General features: G+C 41.1%; 1 protein-coding gene across 1 annotated transcript in view; it reads right to left on the reverse strand.

Annotated features, from left to right (window-relative positions):
• Nucleotides 1-17,877, reverse strand: part of NBAS (NBAS subunit of NRZ tethering complex) — a 357,350-nt gene that overhangs the window by 86,317 nt on the left and 253,156 nt on the right. Inside the window, exons 43-44 of the mRNA XM_024119119.3 lie at nucleotides 13,239-13,489; nucleotides 11,896-12,230 (exon numbers count right to left, since the gene is read on the reverse strand). Of these exons, the coding sequence (XP_023974887.1) occupies nucleotides 11,896-12,230; nucleotides 13,239-13,489 (586 nt within the window). The remainder of the gene's footprint in view (nucleotides 1-11,895; nucleotides 12,231-13,238; nucleotides 13,490-17,877) is intronic.

The raw sequence follows: 17,877 nt of genomic DNA on the forward strand, positions 1-17,877 counted from the left end.
GTATAACTGATTCACTTTGTTGTAAAGCAATTATACTCCAATAAAGATGTTAAAAAAAAAAGAATATATACAGATGGCAGGGCTTCCCTGGTGGCGCAGTGGTTGAGAATCCGCGTGCCAATGCAGGGGACAAGGGTTCGAACCCTGGTCCGGGAAGATCCCACGTGCCACGGAGAAGCTAAGCCTGTGCACCACAACTACTGAAGCCCGCCTGCCTAGAGCCTGTGGTCCGCAACAAGAGAAGCCACCGCAATGAGAAGCCCGCGCACCGCGATGAAGAGTAGCCCCCGCTCACCACAACTACAGAAAGCCCACGCGCAGCAACAAAAACCCAACACAGCCAAAAATAAATAAATAAAATAAAACAATTTTTTAAAAAAAGAATATATACAGATGGCAAATAAGCATATAATAAGATGCTCTATATCATATATCCTCAGGGAAATGCAAATTAAAACAACAGTGAGATACCACTACACACCTGTAAGAATGGCCAAAATCCAGAACCCTGACACCACTAAATGCTGACAAGGACGTGGAGCAACAAGAACTCTCATTCATTGTTGGTGGGAATGTAAAATGGTAAAACCACTTTGGAAGACAGTTTGGTCGTTTCTTACAAAAATTAAACATACTCTTACCATATAATTGAACTCCTTATTATTCATCCAAAGGAGGTGAAAACTTACATCCACATAAAAACCTGCACATTAATTTTTACAGCAGCTTTATTCATAATTACCAAAACTCAGAAGTGCCAAGATGTCCTACAACAGTAAGTGAATGGATAAATAAACTGGTATATCTACACAATGGAATATTATTCAGCACTAAGAAGAAATGAACTATCAAGCTATGAAAAGACATGGAGAACTGCAAATGCATATTACTACGTGAAAGAAGCCAATCTGAAAAGGCTATGTAGTTTATGATATATGAGCTATAGCCTATATAAATAAATAGACTATGCGACACTCTAAAAGAGGCAAACATATGGACACAGTAAAAGGATCAGTGGTTGCCAGGGGTTAGGGGTGGGGCATGAATAGGCAGAGCACAGAGGATTTTTAGGGCAATGAAAATACTGATATTATAATGATGGATAGATAAAACATGCCATTGTACATCCGTCCACACCTATAGAATGTGCAACACTGAGAGTGAACCCTAAGGTAAACTGCAGGCTTTGGGTGATAATCATGTGTTAATGTAGGTTTATCAATTGTTTTTTTTTTTTTAAAAAAAGGTACCTTTTAGTGAGGAACGTTGATAATGGGGGAGATGATGCATGTGTAGGGGAGGGACAACTGGGAAACTTCCGTACCTTCCTCTCAATTTTGTTGTGAACCTAAAACTGCTCTAAAAAAACCAGTCTTTAAAAAATATATGGGCATGCCACTTTCCACTCAGGAATAGGAGCTTCAAAAACAGTGTCCTCCGAGACAAACGTGCATTTGATATACATCCTTTCAATTTAAAAACTTATGAAGAAGATCAAAAGATCTTCATGCATTGCTGTAATGTATACTCTGATAATTATACATAAAGATCACTGTGGAGATATACATTCACCAGTAATTAGAAATAGAGGTGCATGTAGTTTATTTGTCTTTAAAGTAAATATGTCTTATCTTGAATAAACTAAAATCCATTTACTTACATATTAAAAAAAGAGTATGTATGTATTATGGCAGTACATCAGCTTTGAGTTAAATGTTTTTCAATACTTTTTATCATTTTTCCACTTCGGTTTAAACTTCAGTCTTTTTATAAAACCTTATTATAAAGTCTTAGAAAGTGTCTAAACCCTTATTATATATAAAGGTATAGGTGGGCAGAATTATGGTCCCCAAATATGTGTACATCCTAATCCTTGAGATCTGTGAAGACGCCACCGTACATGGCAGAGGGACTTTGTTGATGTGATTACTGGTACAGTCCCTGCGATGGGGAGAGTATCCCGGATTATCCACATAGGCTCCCCTCTCATCATATGAATCCTTCAAAGTGAGGACCCTTCCTGGCTTTGGTCAGAGAGAAATATGTGAAGACAGAGAATCAGAGAGATGCCACGTTGTTGGCTTTGAAGATGGAGGAAAGGGGCCATGAGCCAAAGAAGGAAGACAGCCTCTCACCGTTGGATTCTCCCCTGGAGCCTCCAGAAAGCCATACAGGCCTCCCTGCACCTGGATTTTAGCCCACTGAGACACGTGTCTGACTTTTCACCTACAGAAGTTTAAGACAATAAATCTGTATTAAGTCTCTACGTGTGTGATAATTAGTTACAACTGCACTAGAAAACTAATACATGGAGGTGATTTTTTCCCCTTTTTTTAAAAAAAAATTTTTTAAGGAGGAACACATAAATTGTATCAAGGTGAAGGTGATTTTAATTGAAACACATGAAATCCAGGTTATTTGAGGAATAAAGAAGAAATGAGGGATGAAAGTCTTGGAGGATATATGGTATTTTTATTCCATTTCCCAAAGAGCAAGGAAGGAAGGGGTTCTATTTCTTGTTGTTACAGAAAGGAGGACAGATCAAAAGGGCAGACGTGGACCCCATATAAGAGAATAACATAAACGTATCCAATCAATGAACAAGTTGCCTCAGAAAATAGTGGGCGCCTGTCTAAGGAAGAAGGATTATCATTTGCTGAAGACCTCTAACACTAAACAGAAAAGACTAGGATTGGAATTCTGACTCAGCTACTAACTTCTTTCTGACCTTAAACAAATGACTTAACCTCTAACCTTCAGCTTGCTCATTTCAAACTGAGATGTAATACCTACATTGCAGGGCCACTGTGATGATTACTGGAGATAAGGTCAAGTGGAGAACCAGTGCCCGGTACATAATCAGTGAACGATAAATGGGAGCTATTACTACTATTATTACGTAGCACGTACCGTGAGTTCCGTAGATGACAGATATCATTTAGTTTTAGCCTGACATTCATTTAGTATGTGTGGCAGGAACCATGTTCTCCTCCTCTGCAGCTCCTACCGAGGCCCATAAAGCAGGAAGTCCCCCGAAGGGTCCCGAGAAGGTCAGTCCTGTCCCTCTCTTCACCTGTCACTCCCCGGGGGAGGAGGAGTGACAGCTGGTGACATAGGGGAAGAAACTGATTATGGGTGGCTAGTCCCTTCCCTTTCTTTTTGAGATCTGCCTGTGAGGAGAATACACTTTTCTTCTGCTCTTGTCCTTTCAGTGGTAAACGTTTGTGAGACAAAAGGGTAAACCGCGGACTTTGGTTCCAGAGAAGCATTATCTGTCCAATACATTTATATGGCTATTGAGCATCTGAAGTGTGGCTAGTCTATGCTGACAGGTACTGTGAGTACACAACAGATGGCAAAGAGTATGCAAAAACGAGAATGTTAAAATATCTCATTCATATGTTTATACTGATGACATGTTGAAATGGTAATACTTAGGACAATTTCACCTATTTCGCGTTTCTTTTCTTAATGTGACAACTAGAAAATTTCAAATTCCACAAGTGGTTCACACCACAGTTCTATTAGACAGCACTAATCCAGAGGCCACCTCTCTGGGTCCCATGAGTGGGAAGCAAGTTGGGAGGCGGCCCTCCCTGAGAAAGCACGCATGCTCTCCAGATCTATCCTGTGCTTGGCAGGGCTGTCTGAAGATCTGGGCAGGGAGCAAGTATGAGGAAGGCTGACCATGGAAAAATCAAGCCATGGTCGGCGCTCCAACCCTCCCAACAATAAAGTGACTTTAGTTTCCATCTAGCTGATCCCTCTATCTCTTAACTGATTGCAACTTGGGAAGACAGGATGCTATTTACTGCTCTTTCCCCACCAAACCCCAAGGATAGGACAGAAATATTTCTCTGCCCATGGAAGGAGCACAAGCATAGAGTCAGATGCAAGCACACAGCAAGCGTAACAGCCCCGTCCAGGTCCTCAGGGGCACAGGGTTCAGAAACACCTACACTGATTTCAGCTGAGGGGTCCACTGCAGCTGGTTTTCAGCAGAAACAAACATGAGCATGAGCGGCAAAGCTCCCCAGGGAACAGGATTCTGAGGCAAGTGGGATTCCACAGCAATAAGACAGCGACAGCGGCCAACTGGAGGAACACAGAGCTTAGATGGGGAAATGGACACTAGGAAGGCAGAGGGACTGCACGCAGAGACATGTAAAACAAGTCAGTCTCGGAGAGGAGACGGTCTGGATGGGCATTTTCCCTTCCTCCATATGGAGAACACACACCGCATTTAACCCCTTCACGGCAGACCTACCCAAGCAAGCTCTAGACAACTGGTTTGACCTGATACGCCGGCAAAGCTAAAGTCGGTAAGCTCTTCTCTGCCGGCTCTCCTCTGCCCCCACACCACCGAGCCACTTCCATGTTCTCCAGCATTCTAGGAATGTGTATTTGGATTGAACCAAGAACAGGATTCAGGAACCTCGTTTCACTTGGCTGTTTCAGGGCTGGTGATTCACCCGAGATTCCTGAATTACACAGCAACGGAGCCGACGCGGAATCTGTTTTTTTTTTTCTCTTTTTCCTTTAGAGTTTTAAAAAATGAGATGCATGGAAAACTTGGGGTGGGGTTAACTGAACTTCAGATTTGCTGAAGAAGCTATACTCCTCAAGTGTAAGAAGGTATATGCTGCTGAAGGAACCTGATATTACCCAGACACCTAACTCAGACCTCTCTGGCTAAGACAGAGCCGAAACCAGGAATATCATCTTGGAACTTTACTTTTGTTGAACTTATGAATTTTGGATTTTGATGTAATTGAACTTTAACTGAAAGGGCAAGAGGATGTGACTTTAAGGATGTCAGTTTCTTCCTGGGAATTTAATCATGAGAATTTAAATTTGGGCCACGTTAAAGTTGCTGACCTGTAACACTTGGCATATTTCTACTCTCATTTAAGCTTGTTGCTTAACTTCTGAGGAGTTTTAACCATCATTCCAGTTGGGCAAAATGTGAGATAGGAAAGAGAATAGAGAGTAGATTTTTAGCCTAGTCCACGGGGAGTCAGAAGAGTGTGCTCTTCTGACCTATCTTAGAGTTTTCAGAAGCACACGCTGTGCTGCTGCCACTGCTGATCCCAGGAGGACATGCCACGAGACTCACAGGTACAAGAGGTGTGGCCCCAGGAAGAGGGGACCTCAGGACCAGGTCCCGACAGACCCTGGACTCCTTTCTCCCCTCACTGGCGAGAGGTTTCATTATTAAGCTGAATTAGTTAAGGAAACAAAACGCCCATTGCCCCTCTCCTCATCTTTCCATGACGAGGAGAAAACTTTCACTCCAACCAACAGGCAGAAACCATAGGAAGAGCACTTCTGGCATCTCTCCCCTCCTTATTCCTCCCCACAGGAGGAGAGCAGGCTTCAAAGCCATGTGTAACGCGGTTACGCCCGTCAGCCCTGCCTGTCCTCAGTGTGCCCTCATCCTTGGCTTCCCTCTAGAATTACTTTCTATAGCAGCTCTAACTAGTCAAATTTCAAACAAGTGTGAACTTTTGTGAAAGACCGACCATTGGGCTGCAGATCCAGGCCATGCTCCCCAATTCCAGCTCTTCCAACAATATTTATTTATTGGTGATATCTATTTTCATCCTTCTGAATTCTAAAAGGGGCTATGAGTGAAGGCGGGCTGGAACCATGATTAAGCATCATCCTCATACTCTATTGCATCCAGGCCCCAGAAAAAAAATCACCTCCTCTTTGAGCTGAGATCCGGGCCTGGGAATAAAGCTGAGGACACCAGGTTGAAGGAGCGCCCCTGAGTAGCTGCACCCTTACTCTGAGCCCCTTCTCTTTTCTTATACGTCTCTCCCAGAGAACTCCCTGCTTAGCTTGAGTAATATTAAAAAATAAATATCTTAGCTAAAAAATTATAAAAGGAAATCTGTAGAAGGCAAAAATACATTGCAAGTTCATAAATTCAAAGGATGATATAATGATACTACCATGTACACATTCCATTTACATTTTCAAATTCTTTCTGACACGTCCACATCCGGAAAGCTGATTAGAAATTAAACTATTTTGAGAAACTGAAATTTTCAGACAATCCTTTATGCACTTACCAGACATACCTTCATTATTATTTAAATTACAAACATTTAGGAAGTTGAAATGCTCTTTCATGTGGGCGTCTAGGTTGGCTGTCGTTTTGGAAACAATATCCTGTGACAGTGGTTCTCAAAGCGTGGTCCACAAACCACAAGAGTCCATGACTCTTTCAAGAGGTCTGCAAAGTCAAAACTGTTCACCTTTGTGACTTTTACCACGAAAACATTATTTACCTTTTTTCACTATGTTGACACTTCTATGATGGTGAAAAAGCAATGGTGGATAAAACTGTGGGGACTTTTGCACAATCAGGGAGCGGCACCAAAACGTACTAAGTGCCACTGCGCTCTCCACTGGCGTTTCACTTGAGAATGCTCTTGATGAAGGAGTAGAAATGATTGATTTTATTAAATCTCAACCACTGAGCGCCTATCTAAGTGAAGAACTGAGAGATACATATGAAACATCTCACTGTGTACTGAAGCGTAGTAAGGAAAAAGCATTTGTGTGACTGTCTGAGTCATGACTAGCTGAAGCAGCTGCTTTGGCACGCATTACCATTTGTGCTTGAAAGAACAACAGGTAGACAAACTATAGCTATTCAGACTCGAATATGTGGCAAACATTTTCTCCAATGTGAACAAAGTGAGCGTGTCACTTCCAGGAAAATAACTCACGGTATTTGTTGCCAATGATACAACTGAAGCTTTCAAGCAAAAATTAGAGTTTTGGAAAACTTGTACCTACCACTGTGAGCCTGACAAGTTCCCAATACTTAAAAACTCACTGGATAAGATGGGCGCTCAGAATAACCCACGTGACTTTGTTGATAACGTATAATGCACTGTATCAACATTTGGATGATCTGTGTAACTCGGCGAGCCAATTTTCCAAACTCCGAATGCATTCTATTCCAAGTCATACATGGGTAGAAGATCCAATCAAAGTGCAATCCAGAACAACAGTTTTAATATAATAGAGCACAGAAAGATGAAGCATAGGGTTTCTGATTCCACACTACACCTAGTCTTTAAGAATCTATCATTTGTTGAGTTTTACAGTAGCATCAAAGAACACCCCAAATTACACCATAGGCTATTAAAGCACTCCTCCCTTTTCTACCTTGCATCTGTGTAAGGCTGAAAGCTCTTCATTCTCTTCAGCCAAAACGACAAAAATTGAATACAGAAACAAACGCGAGAACCCAGCTATGTTCTATTAAGCCAGACATGTGACTGTAAAATGATGTCACTTTCAATATTTTTTTTCTTTTTGAAATGCTATATTTCCATTTTCCATCAAGAGATGCTATTCATGTCAACCTATAAATGGATCTTTATGTGAATTAACCTATAAATGAATTAAACAAATATTTTTTTAAATGTCTTGGTTTTAATTTCTAATATGCCAAATATCAACAGATATTACATAAACAAAAGCTTTTTAGGGTCCTCAACAATTTTTAAGAATATTAAGGCATCCAAAGATCAAAAGATTTAAGAATAGCCAATCTATGATAATAATTATTTGAACAACCACATTGAGGAGTACCTACTTTATACTATGCTAGGTACTGGAGCATTTGAGATACAAGGCAACACCCTTGCCCTCAAGGAACTTCTCATTTCACCGGCAGTGTTAACTCTCAATTATAATAATTTTACTGTAAAGAAAAGAAACCCTTCATTTTAGGTTTCTTACAGGCATGTCTTTTACATCTTGATGTCTCCAATGGCAACTAATGTTGTAATATGGCACACAGGAATGCCTAAATGCTTAGTGAATCTACATGATGTGCATTTGATTTATGCATCAGAAACTCATATATTATGCCATGCAATTAGGAAATATGCCTTATCTCAGCATTTTTATATAGATTTCAGACACCAGTTGCTCACGATGGTGAAAGATGCACTCCCATCCTTAGTGAAAAGACAGTATTAGCACCGGAAAGACGCTGAAGTTACAGCTACAATGGAGCCTTTTGATTGAGACTTTAAACTTATGAAATAAATTTTAGTTTTAGATCATATCATGGTTTTTAAGATAAATTTATTCTTCCAGCAAGTAGTCTAGATAAATTTATTCCTCTAGCAAGTAGTCTAGATAACAGAATAAGGGAGGATATAGCAGCCTAGTTCAAGAACTTGAACAGTCATGTGAAAAAGAGATGCCCTTATGCTGTTTCCACAGCTTCAGAAGGCAGAACCAAAAAGTGGGAAATATAAGAAGAAAAAGAAAGACTCCTTATACATATGTGTGTGTGTATAAATAAATAAAGAAGCAGAGGTAGTGCCTTAATTATCAATAGAAATGACGCTTGAAGGTCAGAGGTCAGACTAGAGAAGAGGTTCTCAAGAATTTTTCTGCTCTAACTCAAAGGAGATACATTCCCATCAAAAACAAACGGTAGGAGCTGAAACACAGGGTGCACGTGGGGTGGGGAGAGGGTGGTGAAGGCCTACCCAATTCCAGGTTGAGAAGCATCAGGCTTCTAGGATACTAGAAGACCTCTTCTACTTCTGTGATTACCTGGGGTTTTTAAAGAAGGATTCGGGTCACCTTCTTAGTAGCATTTCCTAAGTAGTATGAGGACTTCCCACGTCCTTATTTTTGGATGTAGCTATACCAGCAATTGAGAGCGAGTGTTGAGTGTAAAACACGGAGGCTGGGGTTACATGCAAGCACCCCCTTATCTAACCACATCATGTCTGAGCCAGGCAAAGAGTGTTCTGACCCGCATTTCAGCTCTGTCGACCTTGTTCCTGATTTCTAACTCACTAACTTGTTCTCCGACCCTTCTACAAAAATGTTTCTAATTACGGAATCGGAAAAGCAACAGGAGAGCAACTCTGACCTGACTCGGCTGAAACGCGACAATTCAGAACTGGAGCCAACTCACTTTAAACATTTGTATTCTCTTCCCTTCTGCATATTCATCACCTCGAATGGCGTGCAAATTCACTCTTGGCCTACATGACATAATGATGCTTTGTGAATGTTCTCCCCAGGATTTCTACAAATTCTGCTAGTGCAAACGACTATTACCATGAAGGCGAAGAGCCTCCTCTGGCTTACTTCATTATGGAATGGGTACTAAACTCAGGCTTTGGGGATATTCCTCTCTGAATAGATTGCTTACTGTTCTCGTTAGGCACTCTGGATGTTCACCAGCTCTTTCCAAAAGTTTGGCTCTGAATTAAATGTGGGTAAACGTTTAAAAATGCACACTATATGTGAGTAGTATACACCTATTTTACATTTTTAACACCATGTACAAGCTGTGGCAACATCTGGTGTTTTGCAAACTTGGCCACATCCAGCCGCATTTCCTTTTCCAAATGTGTCCTCTGACATGTGAGGGTTGTATTTCAATATGAACTTTATACTCTCTCTCTAGGACAGCACTGTGTGATTTCAAACATGCATTGTATCTAAACTTTATACTTTCCCTCTCTGAATGGAAAATTTAAAGCTTGCCAATTAATAAAATGAGAACAAATATAAAGCGAGACTAAAGATATCAAATTAACTTATCTCCCTCACTTTTCTATACCTTATTTGACTTAGTAGAAAACTACCTCTTAACATAGTTTACAGTAAAAGAGTATCTTGCTGAGAATTACACCATCTGAGCTAAGAGAAAGCAATGCCACAATTAACTGACTCAATCCCTACTGGGTCAGCTGTGCGTCTTTTCCTCAGGAAAACATGCACATATGTCCACAAACAACTGTGTCATACATATTCTCGTGGCTGGAGGGCATCTTAAAGATATACAATTAAGAAACTAAGGTGATGAGAATGTGCTGTAACTTAAAATCACCTGACGTAAAACATCATAAATACCAACTAAAACTGAGTAGACTCTACATGCAACTCCTAAGTTGGTTTAATCAGGAGTAAATAATTGCTGTCGGAAAGTCTAGGCTGTCCGTCCACCCCATATCCGTGCTCACAATTCGCACGTGGGCCTGGCTGGCCATGCCGGGCTTTGTCTCTGCCCTCACATAAAATATGTAAAAGCTCCCTCACCCTGGGCCCCTCCATCTTCCCGGCCAGTCAGGCTGTTTGTCAAGCTCCTTCAGTGAGTTCATAGGTCCCAGCTCTGGAGCCATTTCCTTGGATTTCACCTCCCCGCTGGCTGCAGCCCCTTCCCTCCAGTACGTACTTCTGGCACTGCTAGTACTTACTTGGACTCAAACCTCTTCTCATCCTTGGAGATTCACCCAATATCTGCTGGACTCTTGTCTTTCCCCAGACATTGTGAGGTTCCTGCTGGGCTTTCCTCATTTAGACTCAGCCCTGCTCTGGAAACATCCCGAGACAGGGTGCTCCGCTTGGACTGAAAATGCTTGGGGCTCTCTGGCCCCACTGGTCTGCCACAGTCCCTGCAAAGGCTCCAGGTCCCTTGACTCTAGCTGTTTGTTTCTATGACTTCTTAGAAATAGTACCATTCAGTGGTTAAGAGCAAAGACCCTGGAATAAGCCTCCTTGAGTTCAAATTGTGGCTCCTCTATTACCAAATTAACTTTGTTGAACCTCCGTTTCCTCACCTATTAAAAGTAGGATAATACTATCATCTATTTCAAGATTCCTCAGTCACTGCCTCTGCCTGAAGAAGGCAGAAGTTAACAGAGATTCCTGAGGCTAAACCACGTAGCTGGTTAAGTGGCAGGTTCAAACTTCAAAGCCATATGACTCTGAACCCGCGCTCTTTTCAAATATATCACGCTATATCCCTTTACAATCATCCTTACTTTTTTCCTTAAAAACAACAAAAATGATTACCTCCTCTTTATAGCAGTGGTTGTAAAATTTAAAACCAAGTTATTAACTAAATTCATTGAATTACAATAATGAATGAAGTCATTGGTTACCCACAACTATTAATCTAGCCGGTTAGTTAAAAGTAGCATTCCCCACAGATGTTTGAACATCTATCTACCTGGGCCAACCTCCAAATGAATGACTTGGATTCTTAGCCTCTACACTCAATTTTCATGATAATAATAGCTATAATAAAAATTCATGGGCTAGGGTCCTGGGCAGACTTGCCAACCTGGGGGAAAGAGGAGGCAGCAGCAAAGGCAGGGAAGAGACAATGAAAGGAAGCTCCAAACGCTATGCAGTTCAGCAGTTGAGACCAGCGGCTGGGAGGTTTTCCAGGAGAGACGATGCCCCGTGTCCAAGCAATGAGAAATTCACATTTGTTGGATAGTGGTGTCTGGGTGAGAGGGCAAGAAGGGGAGGAGAAGAACCCACATTGTATATTTTGTGTGAAACTCTACAATGTTGAAGGATCGAGAGGAGAAACTAGAGTCCAATTAAAGGGCTCAGACCTGGGCATGGAGCGGACATTGGAAATTGCCACACAGACTCACATGGGTAATTCTACCACCAAGTCATGTACTACGCAGCATTCACGTGAAACTTTTTTAAGACCTGGACTTAATCGTCTCTAAGTTGTTAGCCTGGCTCTGAGTGCAAGTAACATGGGCTTGGCACTGGAGGTTCTTTCCACTTGTCGATTGGAAAGAACAGGATGGAATATTTACTATAAAATGACATATTATGAGAACTATAACATGAACAACATGTACGTGCAAATTAGTACAGTTAAGCCTGATTTATATTACCTGCACAACTGTGATAGAGAAAATGATCGACCAATTAAAATACCTCATGCTTAACAAAAAACAAAACTGCCAAACATGTTAAGTATTCCCTATTTCAAGAAAGCAAATGAAAACAAAATCGACAGAATGTAAGAGCAATTTTCATTTCTTCGAAAGCTGCCAATCTACTTTAAACTCTTATCTTTTTGGTTACCTTGGTCACAGCTTTTGGAGAAAAGGTCACTGAATCCACCACAGCGATGAGGTCACCTGGGAGGAGACGATCAAAGTACTTCATGCAGACGTCATAGGCGCACAGCCACTCGGGGGAGGATGCCGGGACTTGTTTAATGAGGTGAGGGTCTCCAGTCCAGAACAACTTCTGTAACCAGATGGTGTACAGAGAGCTGGGGGAAAGCATGCGCCCATCCTTTTCAGGGATTTTGGGAACAAGTTTGGAAATGGATAAGATATTTTGACTTGAAAGGACTGGCTCCAATGCCTCAAGAGGATTCATGTTTTCATCTGTCAGCTTTTTGTAATTAAGACCTATCGGAAAAAGGGGAAAAAATGAGAGTAGTTCATTCCAAGATAACCATACAGGAGCTTTCAGGAGCCCCTCTGCGTGGCTGAATGAAAAGATTTAGTCACAGCACAGCTTCGTTTGCCACTGAGATCCATCGGAAGATCTGATTTCCAATCCCTGCCTGCAACTTAACCAACTGTGCGACCCTGAACAGGTCACTCAACTGCTGTGAGCCCCAGTGTCCTCATTTGTACCCTGGAGATGGCAGTATCTCTTCGCTTCTTTAATCCCCCCATGGCACCTATGTCTTCTATCAGTGCTCTCACCAAACTGCACTATATTCATTTGTTATTCGTCTAGTATCTCATCAACTACCTGAAGGCAGGGATTGCATCTTACTCCCTTTCCTCTGTGTCTAGTCCAGGGTCTAATTCAGCTACTCAGTAAACCACTGATAAACTGAAGTAAATACTCACAGTTGTTATGAATAGCAGATGAATGCAGCTTTGCAAGTGCCTTGTAAATTGTAAAGTATCATACAGATTTGAGAGGTATTAACACGGTTAATTTCTTAGTTATGAGCTAAAGACACACAGACACCCCTCTAAATATTTCCACAATTTATCAAAGATTCAAAGGCTCTTATTTTAAGGGTTCCATACATACTTTAAACATGTAGGTCCACTTAAGTGAAATTCTGCCAAATTGCCTATTGGGAAGTGTCTCAGCCTTGTCATTTATGTAGATAAAATATAACCAGTGGAAGCAGGGAAAAAACCTTTGGCGTACTAGTCAGAAACTTCGGATTTTAGTACCAGGTCTGTGTAAGTCATTGTGTGACTTAAGTTTCTCCAGTATTTAATTCCCTCAACAGTAAGTAAAGGAGTTGGAGACAGAATAAAGTCTATTAGCATAAAAATACTGTGGTTTCACAGTTATGCCAGCCACAATGCAGGAACAGGACTGTATACAGAAAATTGCCCTAGATTAAATTTAAAGAATGAGTTCAAGCAGGAAAATGATTAACTTACCTGATGCAACTACCTTAAATTTCTTTAGCAGCCGAATGTGGGTTTCTGGTTTAATGGTGTATTTCCCCAAATCTGCACAGCCACAGCCTTCCAGCAGAGTGAAATAATACAGCAGTCTTTCATGATCGACGCCATCAATCGTGGGGTAAATGTACTTGACCATGTGCTTGTGAAAGGCTTCGGGACAGGCCTTCAACGTCTCGAAGAGACGAAGGGACTGGGCTCGGTTTTCAATTTCTACTGTGGACAACCTGAAATTAAGAGACAAAGAAAGTATGTTAAGATTGGTAAGATTTGGTTCCTTTATTAAACAACATGGTTTTTTGGTTTTTTTTTTTTTGGAAACCTAGGAAGAAAGGCTACTTCTTACAAATCCCTTCTTGCTGCCTAATCAAAGACAGGGAACCACCAGTGTGTGCAGGTAGTTTATATAAAGGGAAACAAATGTGTTTCAAATGGTACTGTATGATTTTCACGTTGTCTCACGTGGGTCTACAGGACCCTGTCGTTCTCTACAGAGAACTGCCCGGTGCTTACTAGCTAGGAAATGAACCCAGATCTGTCACCTTCTACTGTGCATTATTTATTCATATCACAAGAAAAATTTAAAACCTGAGCTTCCTTACAGAAATGTAAACAAATTTATTATTTCAGGAATTTAGGAAATAGAGAAGTGAAGGAACAACCCCAACTTTTAGGCATAAATTTTATATCAAAGAGGCTTGAACTGATAGTAGACATAACCTCGATACTGTGTTCAAACAATTAAAATAGGAAAGAAGAGATACTTGCACTTTCACTTGAATTATCTGCAGTAACGAATGCCACTTGAATAAAGCACATATCAATATTTTCATCCTGACTTAGCTGTCTTTATAATGTTATTTTTTTTTTTAAGTCATTTAAGGTTAAACTCTTGAAAAAAAAAATTTAAGGACTTCTGCTTGGTTGATCAGTTTGTGTTTTTTGGGTGACGGGGAGGGCTTAATTTTGCTCTCATGCTTCTCCCTGGACAGAACACAGTGCCTCCTGCCCAGCATAATCCCAATGTCCCACACGGGATGAGTTTCAAGCTTTCTAACCGTAAGAGGCCTTCAAGCGGCCTTTGGCACTAACAGAAACTCCCAGCTTCCAGGGTTCGTAAAGCAGCAATGAAAGTACCTGGGAGCAGGAAGTGAGACCTCTGACGGGATCAAAGTTAGGTTTCATATCGTTTAAAAGCAACTCTTCTGAAATACGATACCCTGTTTATCGGAATTCCCCCTAAGTGCCAAGACATGTTTTTGTTTTACATAAAGTTAATACACAATATACTTTAAAATTTGTATCAGGATGTGATAATACTTGGGATAACAGCAGCGATTTATAAAGTCAAAATATCAAGCAATTCAAAAATGCTCTTTTAACTTTCACTTCAAGAGAAATTCTATTTTTCTATTAAGACACGGTTCAAGCATTTACAAAAATATCCCTATCTATAAAAATGTCCCTGGTCTATAAAAATGTCCCAGAGTATCCGTCTATTCATAACATGCTTTAACTATTTATTACTTTGCCTGTCTCCCTCACTAGACCATGTACCACTTGATGGCAAAGATGATACCACATCTTCTTCAGCTTTAGCTTCTCAGTACCAAGCACCAGTGTGTGGTACAAAGGAAACACTCGACACGTGCCTTATGAATGCCAAATAGATGGGAGAATGAACAAAAACTTAGGTGTCCTCTACGGACAAGGCCCTGTGCTCAGCACTGGGGAGGGTACAGAGTTACAACACAGAGCTCTCATCCAGCAGTGTGGAAATCCAGTTGCATTATACATACTTAAAAAACACTGCAGGGGCTTCCCTGGTGGCGCAGTGGTTGCGCGTCCGCCTGCCGATGCAGGGGAACCGGGTTCGCGCCCCGGTCCGGGAGGATCCCACATGCCGCGGAGCGGCTGGGCCCGTGAGCCACGGCCGCTGAGCCTGCGCGTCCGGAGCCTGTGCTCCGCAACGGGAGAGGCCGCAGCGGTGAGAGGCCCGCATACCGCAAAAAAAACAAAACAAAAAAACACTGCAGAATAATGGTGTGGGCTGACAAAGGACATGCAATTATATTCCAGTTACGAGTGGGGTCACTAAAGCTGTCATTTCAGAGGAGGTAGATATCGATGACACCAGAAGGCTTATTGAGAGAAGTACTTGAGCTTGGTATTGCAGAAAGGAATGAAGCAGAAATAATATGAACAAAAGTATCAAGACAAGAAAGCACAAGGCCTGTACAGGAAATAGTGAGTATAAATGGACAGCTATTTCAAAACTCTTCGGATACTATCACTATTCCAAGAATGCAAGGTCACCCCTGAAAGACACAGGCAGACCTTGTTTTATATTGTGCTTTGCTTTACTGCACTTCACAGACATTGCATTTTTTTTTTTTTTTTTTTTTTTTTTACAAATGGAAGGTTGGTGACACCCTTGGGTCAAGCAAGTCCATTGGTGCCATTTTTCTGACAGAGTTTGTTCACTTTGCGTCTCTGTGTCGTATTTTGGTAATTCTCGCAATATTTCAAACTTTTTCATTATTATTATATCTGTTATGGTGATCTGTGATCAGCGATCTTTGATGTTCCTATTGTAATTGGGCATTGTTTTAGCAATAAGGTATCTTTTAATTAAGGTCTGCACATGATTTTTAGACATATTTTCGCACACTTAATAGACTATAATATAGTGTAAATGTAACTTTTATATGCACTGGGAAACAAAAACATTCATGTACTAGCTTTATTGTGATATTGGCTTTATTGCAGTGGTCTGTAACCAAACCTGCGATTTCTCCCGTACTGTACACCCAGTGGTATATGAAAGTCACAGAACTCCTGATGTTCCTTCATAACTTGCAAAGTAGAGTCTGAAAACAATGCAGTGAAGAAGGAAATAAGAAACGGCGTCATCCCATTAAGATGATTCATGTTGACAAAGACTTGCAATCAGAGCGACATGCCCGATGGAAGAGGAAAGAAAGCCTGCACTTATTCCATGGATTACCGCGGCAGGCAAGTGAGAGACTGTCATCAGATAGGTTAAGTGACGCCTAAGACCAAGCGTCCAGATCTGTCTGGACTCTGCGTGGCTGGGGCTGCTCACCTAGTCACAAAGCAGCCATCAACCAATGGAGCTTAAGCACCCTCACTGACAACCATTTCAAACCCAGGATTCTTTCTGTGACAGACATGAGCTCTCTCTCAGGGGCAGTAATCTAAAAGAGTTCTCCTGTCACACTTCACTGCTATCCCCTGGCAAGCAGAGTACCTGAGACTCATCATCTACCAAAAGGACAATGGCTAAACCACAACAGCTTTACTCATCTGTGCTCGACTCGATTCTGAATCCAGTCTCTCTCAGTCAACGTCACTTTCCCCCCTAGCCCACCCACCTATTCTTCTGTGCCTGCAGTTTAGTTTGCCTGATGTGCAATCTTCCCTAATTATCTTGTCAAGAGAGATACTGGAATACTTTTTACTGACACCTGATAAACACGAAAACCTCCCTCTTCGGTAAATTACAAGGTACTAAGACCTTTCATAGATGCCAGTAATTGATAACCCATTTTAATAGTTCCCATTGAAAGATGCTGTTATCTTCCTTTTGGAACAAGAAATGAAATCTCTGCTTAGAAAACAATTCCAAAGAACCCACATTCAAGAGAGTAGGAAGAAATACCATGAAACTACTGTGGACTTTTCACTGATCAAATCAATGGTTACCCTTAAAAACTGCTTAAGTGGTTTTTCTAAGCTTTAGCTATAAGGCAACTAATTTTATATATATATATATATATATATATATATACACACACACATATATATAAATATATATATATACACATATATATATACACACACACATATATATAAGTATATATATGGTGCAAATTTAACTTTCAGAGATTAACTACAAGAAGAAAATTAGCATTAGTTGTACTAAAGGCACAAGGAATAAGTTATTAGTACTAATCCCATGATTAAGGGATTCTGTAATGGCTTCGAGTTGTCAATCAGCCAAAACTGTGATTCCAGAACAGCATGAATTGAAAGGACTTATATTCATGGAGGGAAACAAATTTATTTAAATGCACTTTACTTTACTCGATCTGAGACTGAGTGATAATACTGATACAATTCCATGAGTTGACTGAAGAGTAGAGAAAGAAGGCGAGAGGGACAGAGCTCCTGGGAAAGGCTGGAGAGAGCAAAGGGATGGGGTCCACTGGTCCACACAGTTCAGATGCAGAAACTTCTAAGCATTTCCCCCAAAGACTAATCCTAAAAGTGTGAAGATACAGAAATCCACATGAATGACCATGACCATGGGTGAACAGGCCTCCACCACTGATTCCTGTGGGAAGACACAATTCTACCCTCTAAATCACAACTACGCCGACCTGAGGGAAACAAACAGTCCGAGATATTTGCCACACAAATGCCTCAGAATGAACTTGATGTGGCAGACCTGACCTGCAGTGCTGCCTGACAGCTGAATATGTGATTATGCGGGGGAAACATGGGAAAAAAAATAATCATGGCCTTTTCCAGTTTTTCCAACATTTTAGCCAAGTGTCTTTGCAAACCAAACAATGAACTTTAACTTTGCAAG

The sequence above is a fragment of the Physeter macrocephalus genome, chromosome 12 (genome assembly GCF_002837175.3).
Source record: "Physeter macrocephalus isolate SW-GA chromosome 12, ASM283717v5, whole genome shotgun sequence".
Classification (NCBI taxonomy): Eukaryota; Metazoa; Chordata; class Mammalia; order Artiodactyla; family Physeteridae; genus Physeter; species Physeter macrocephalus.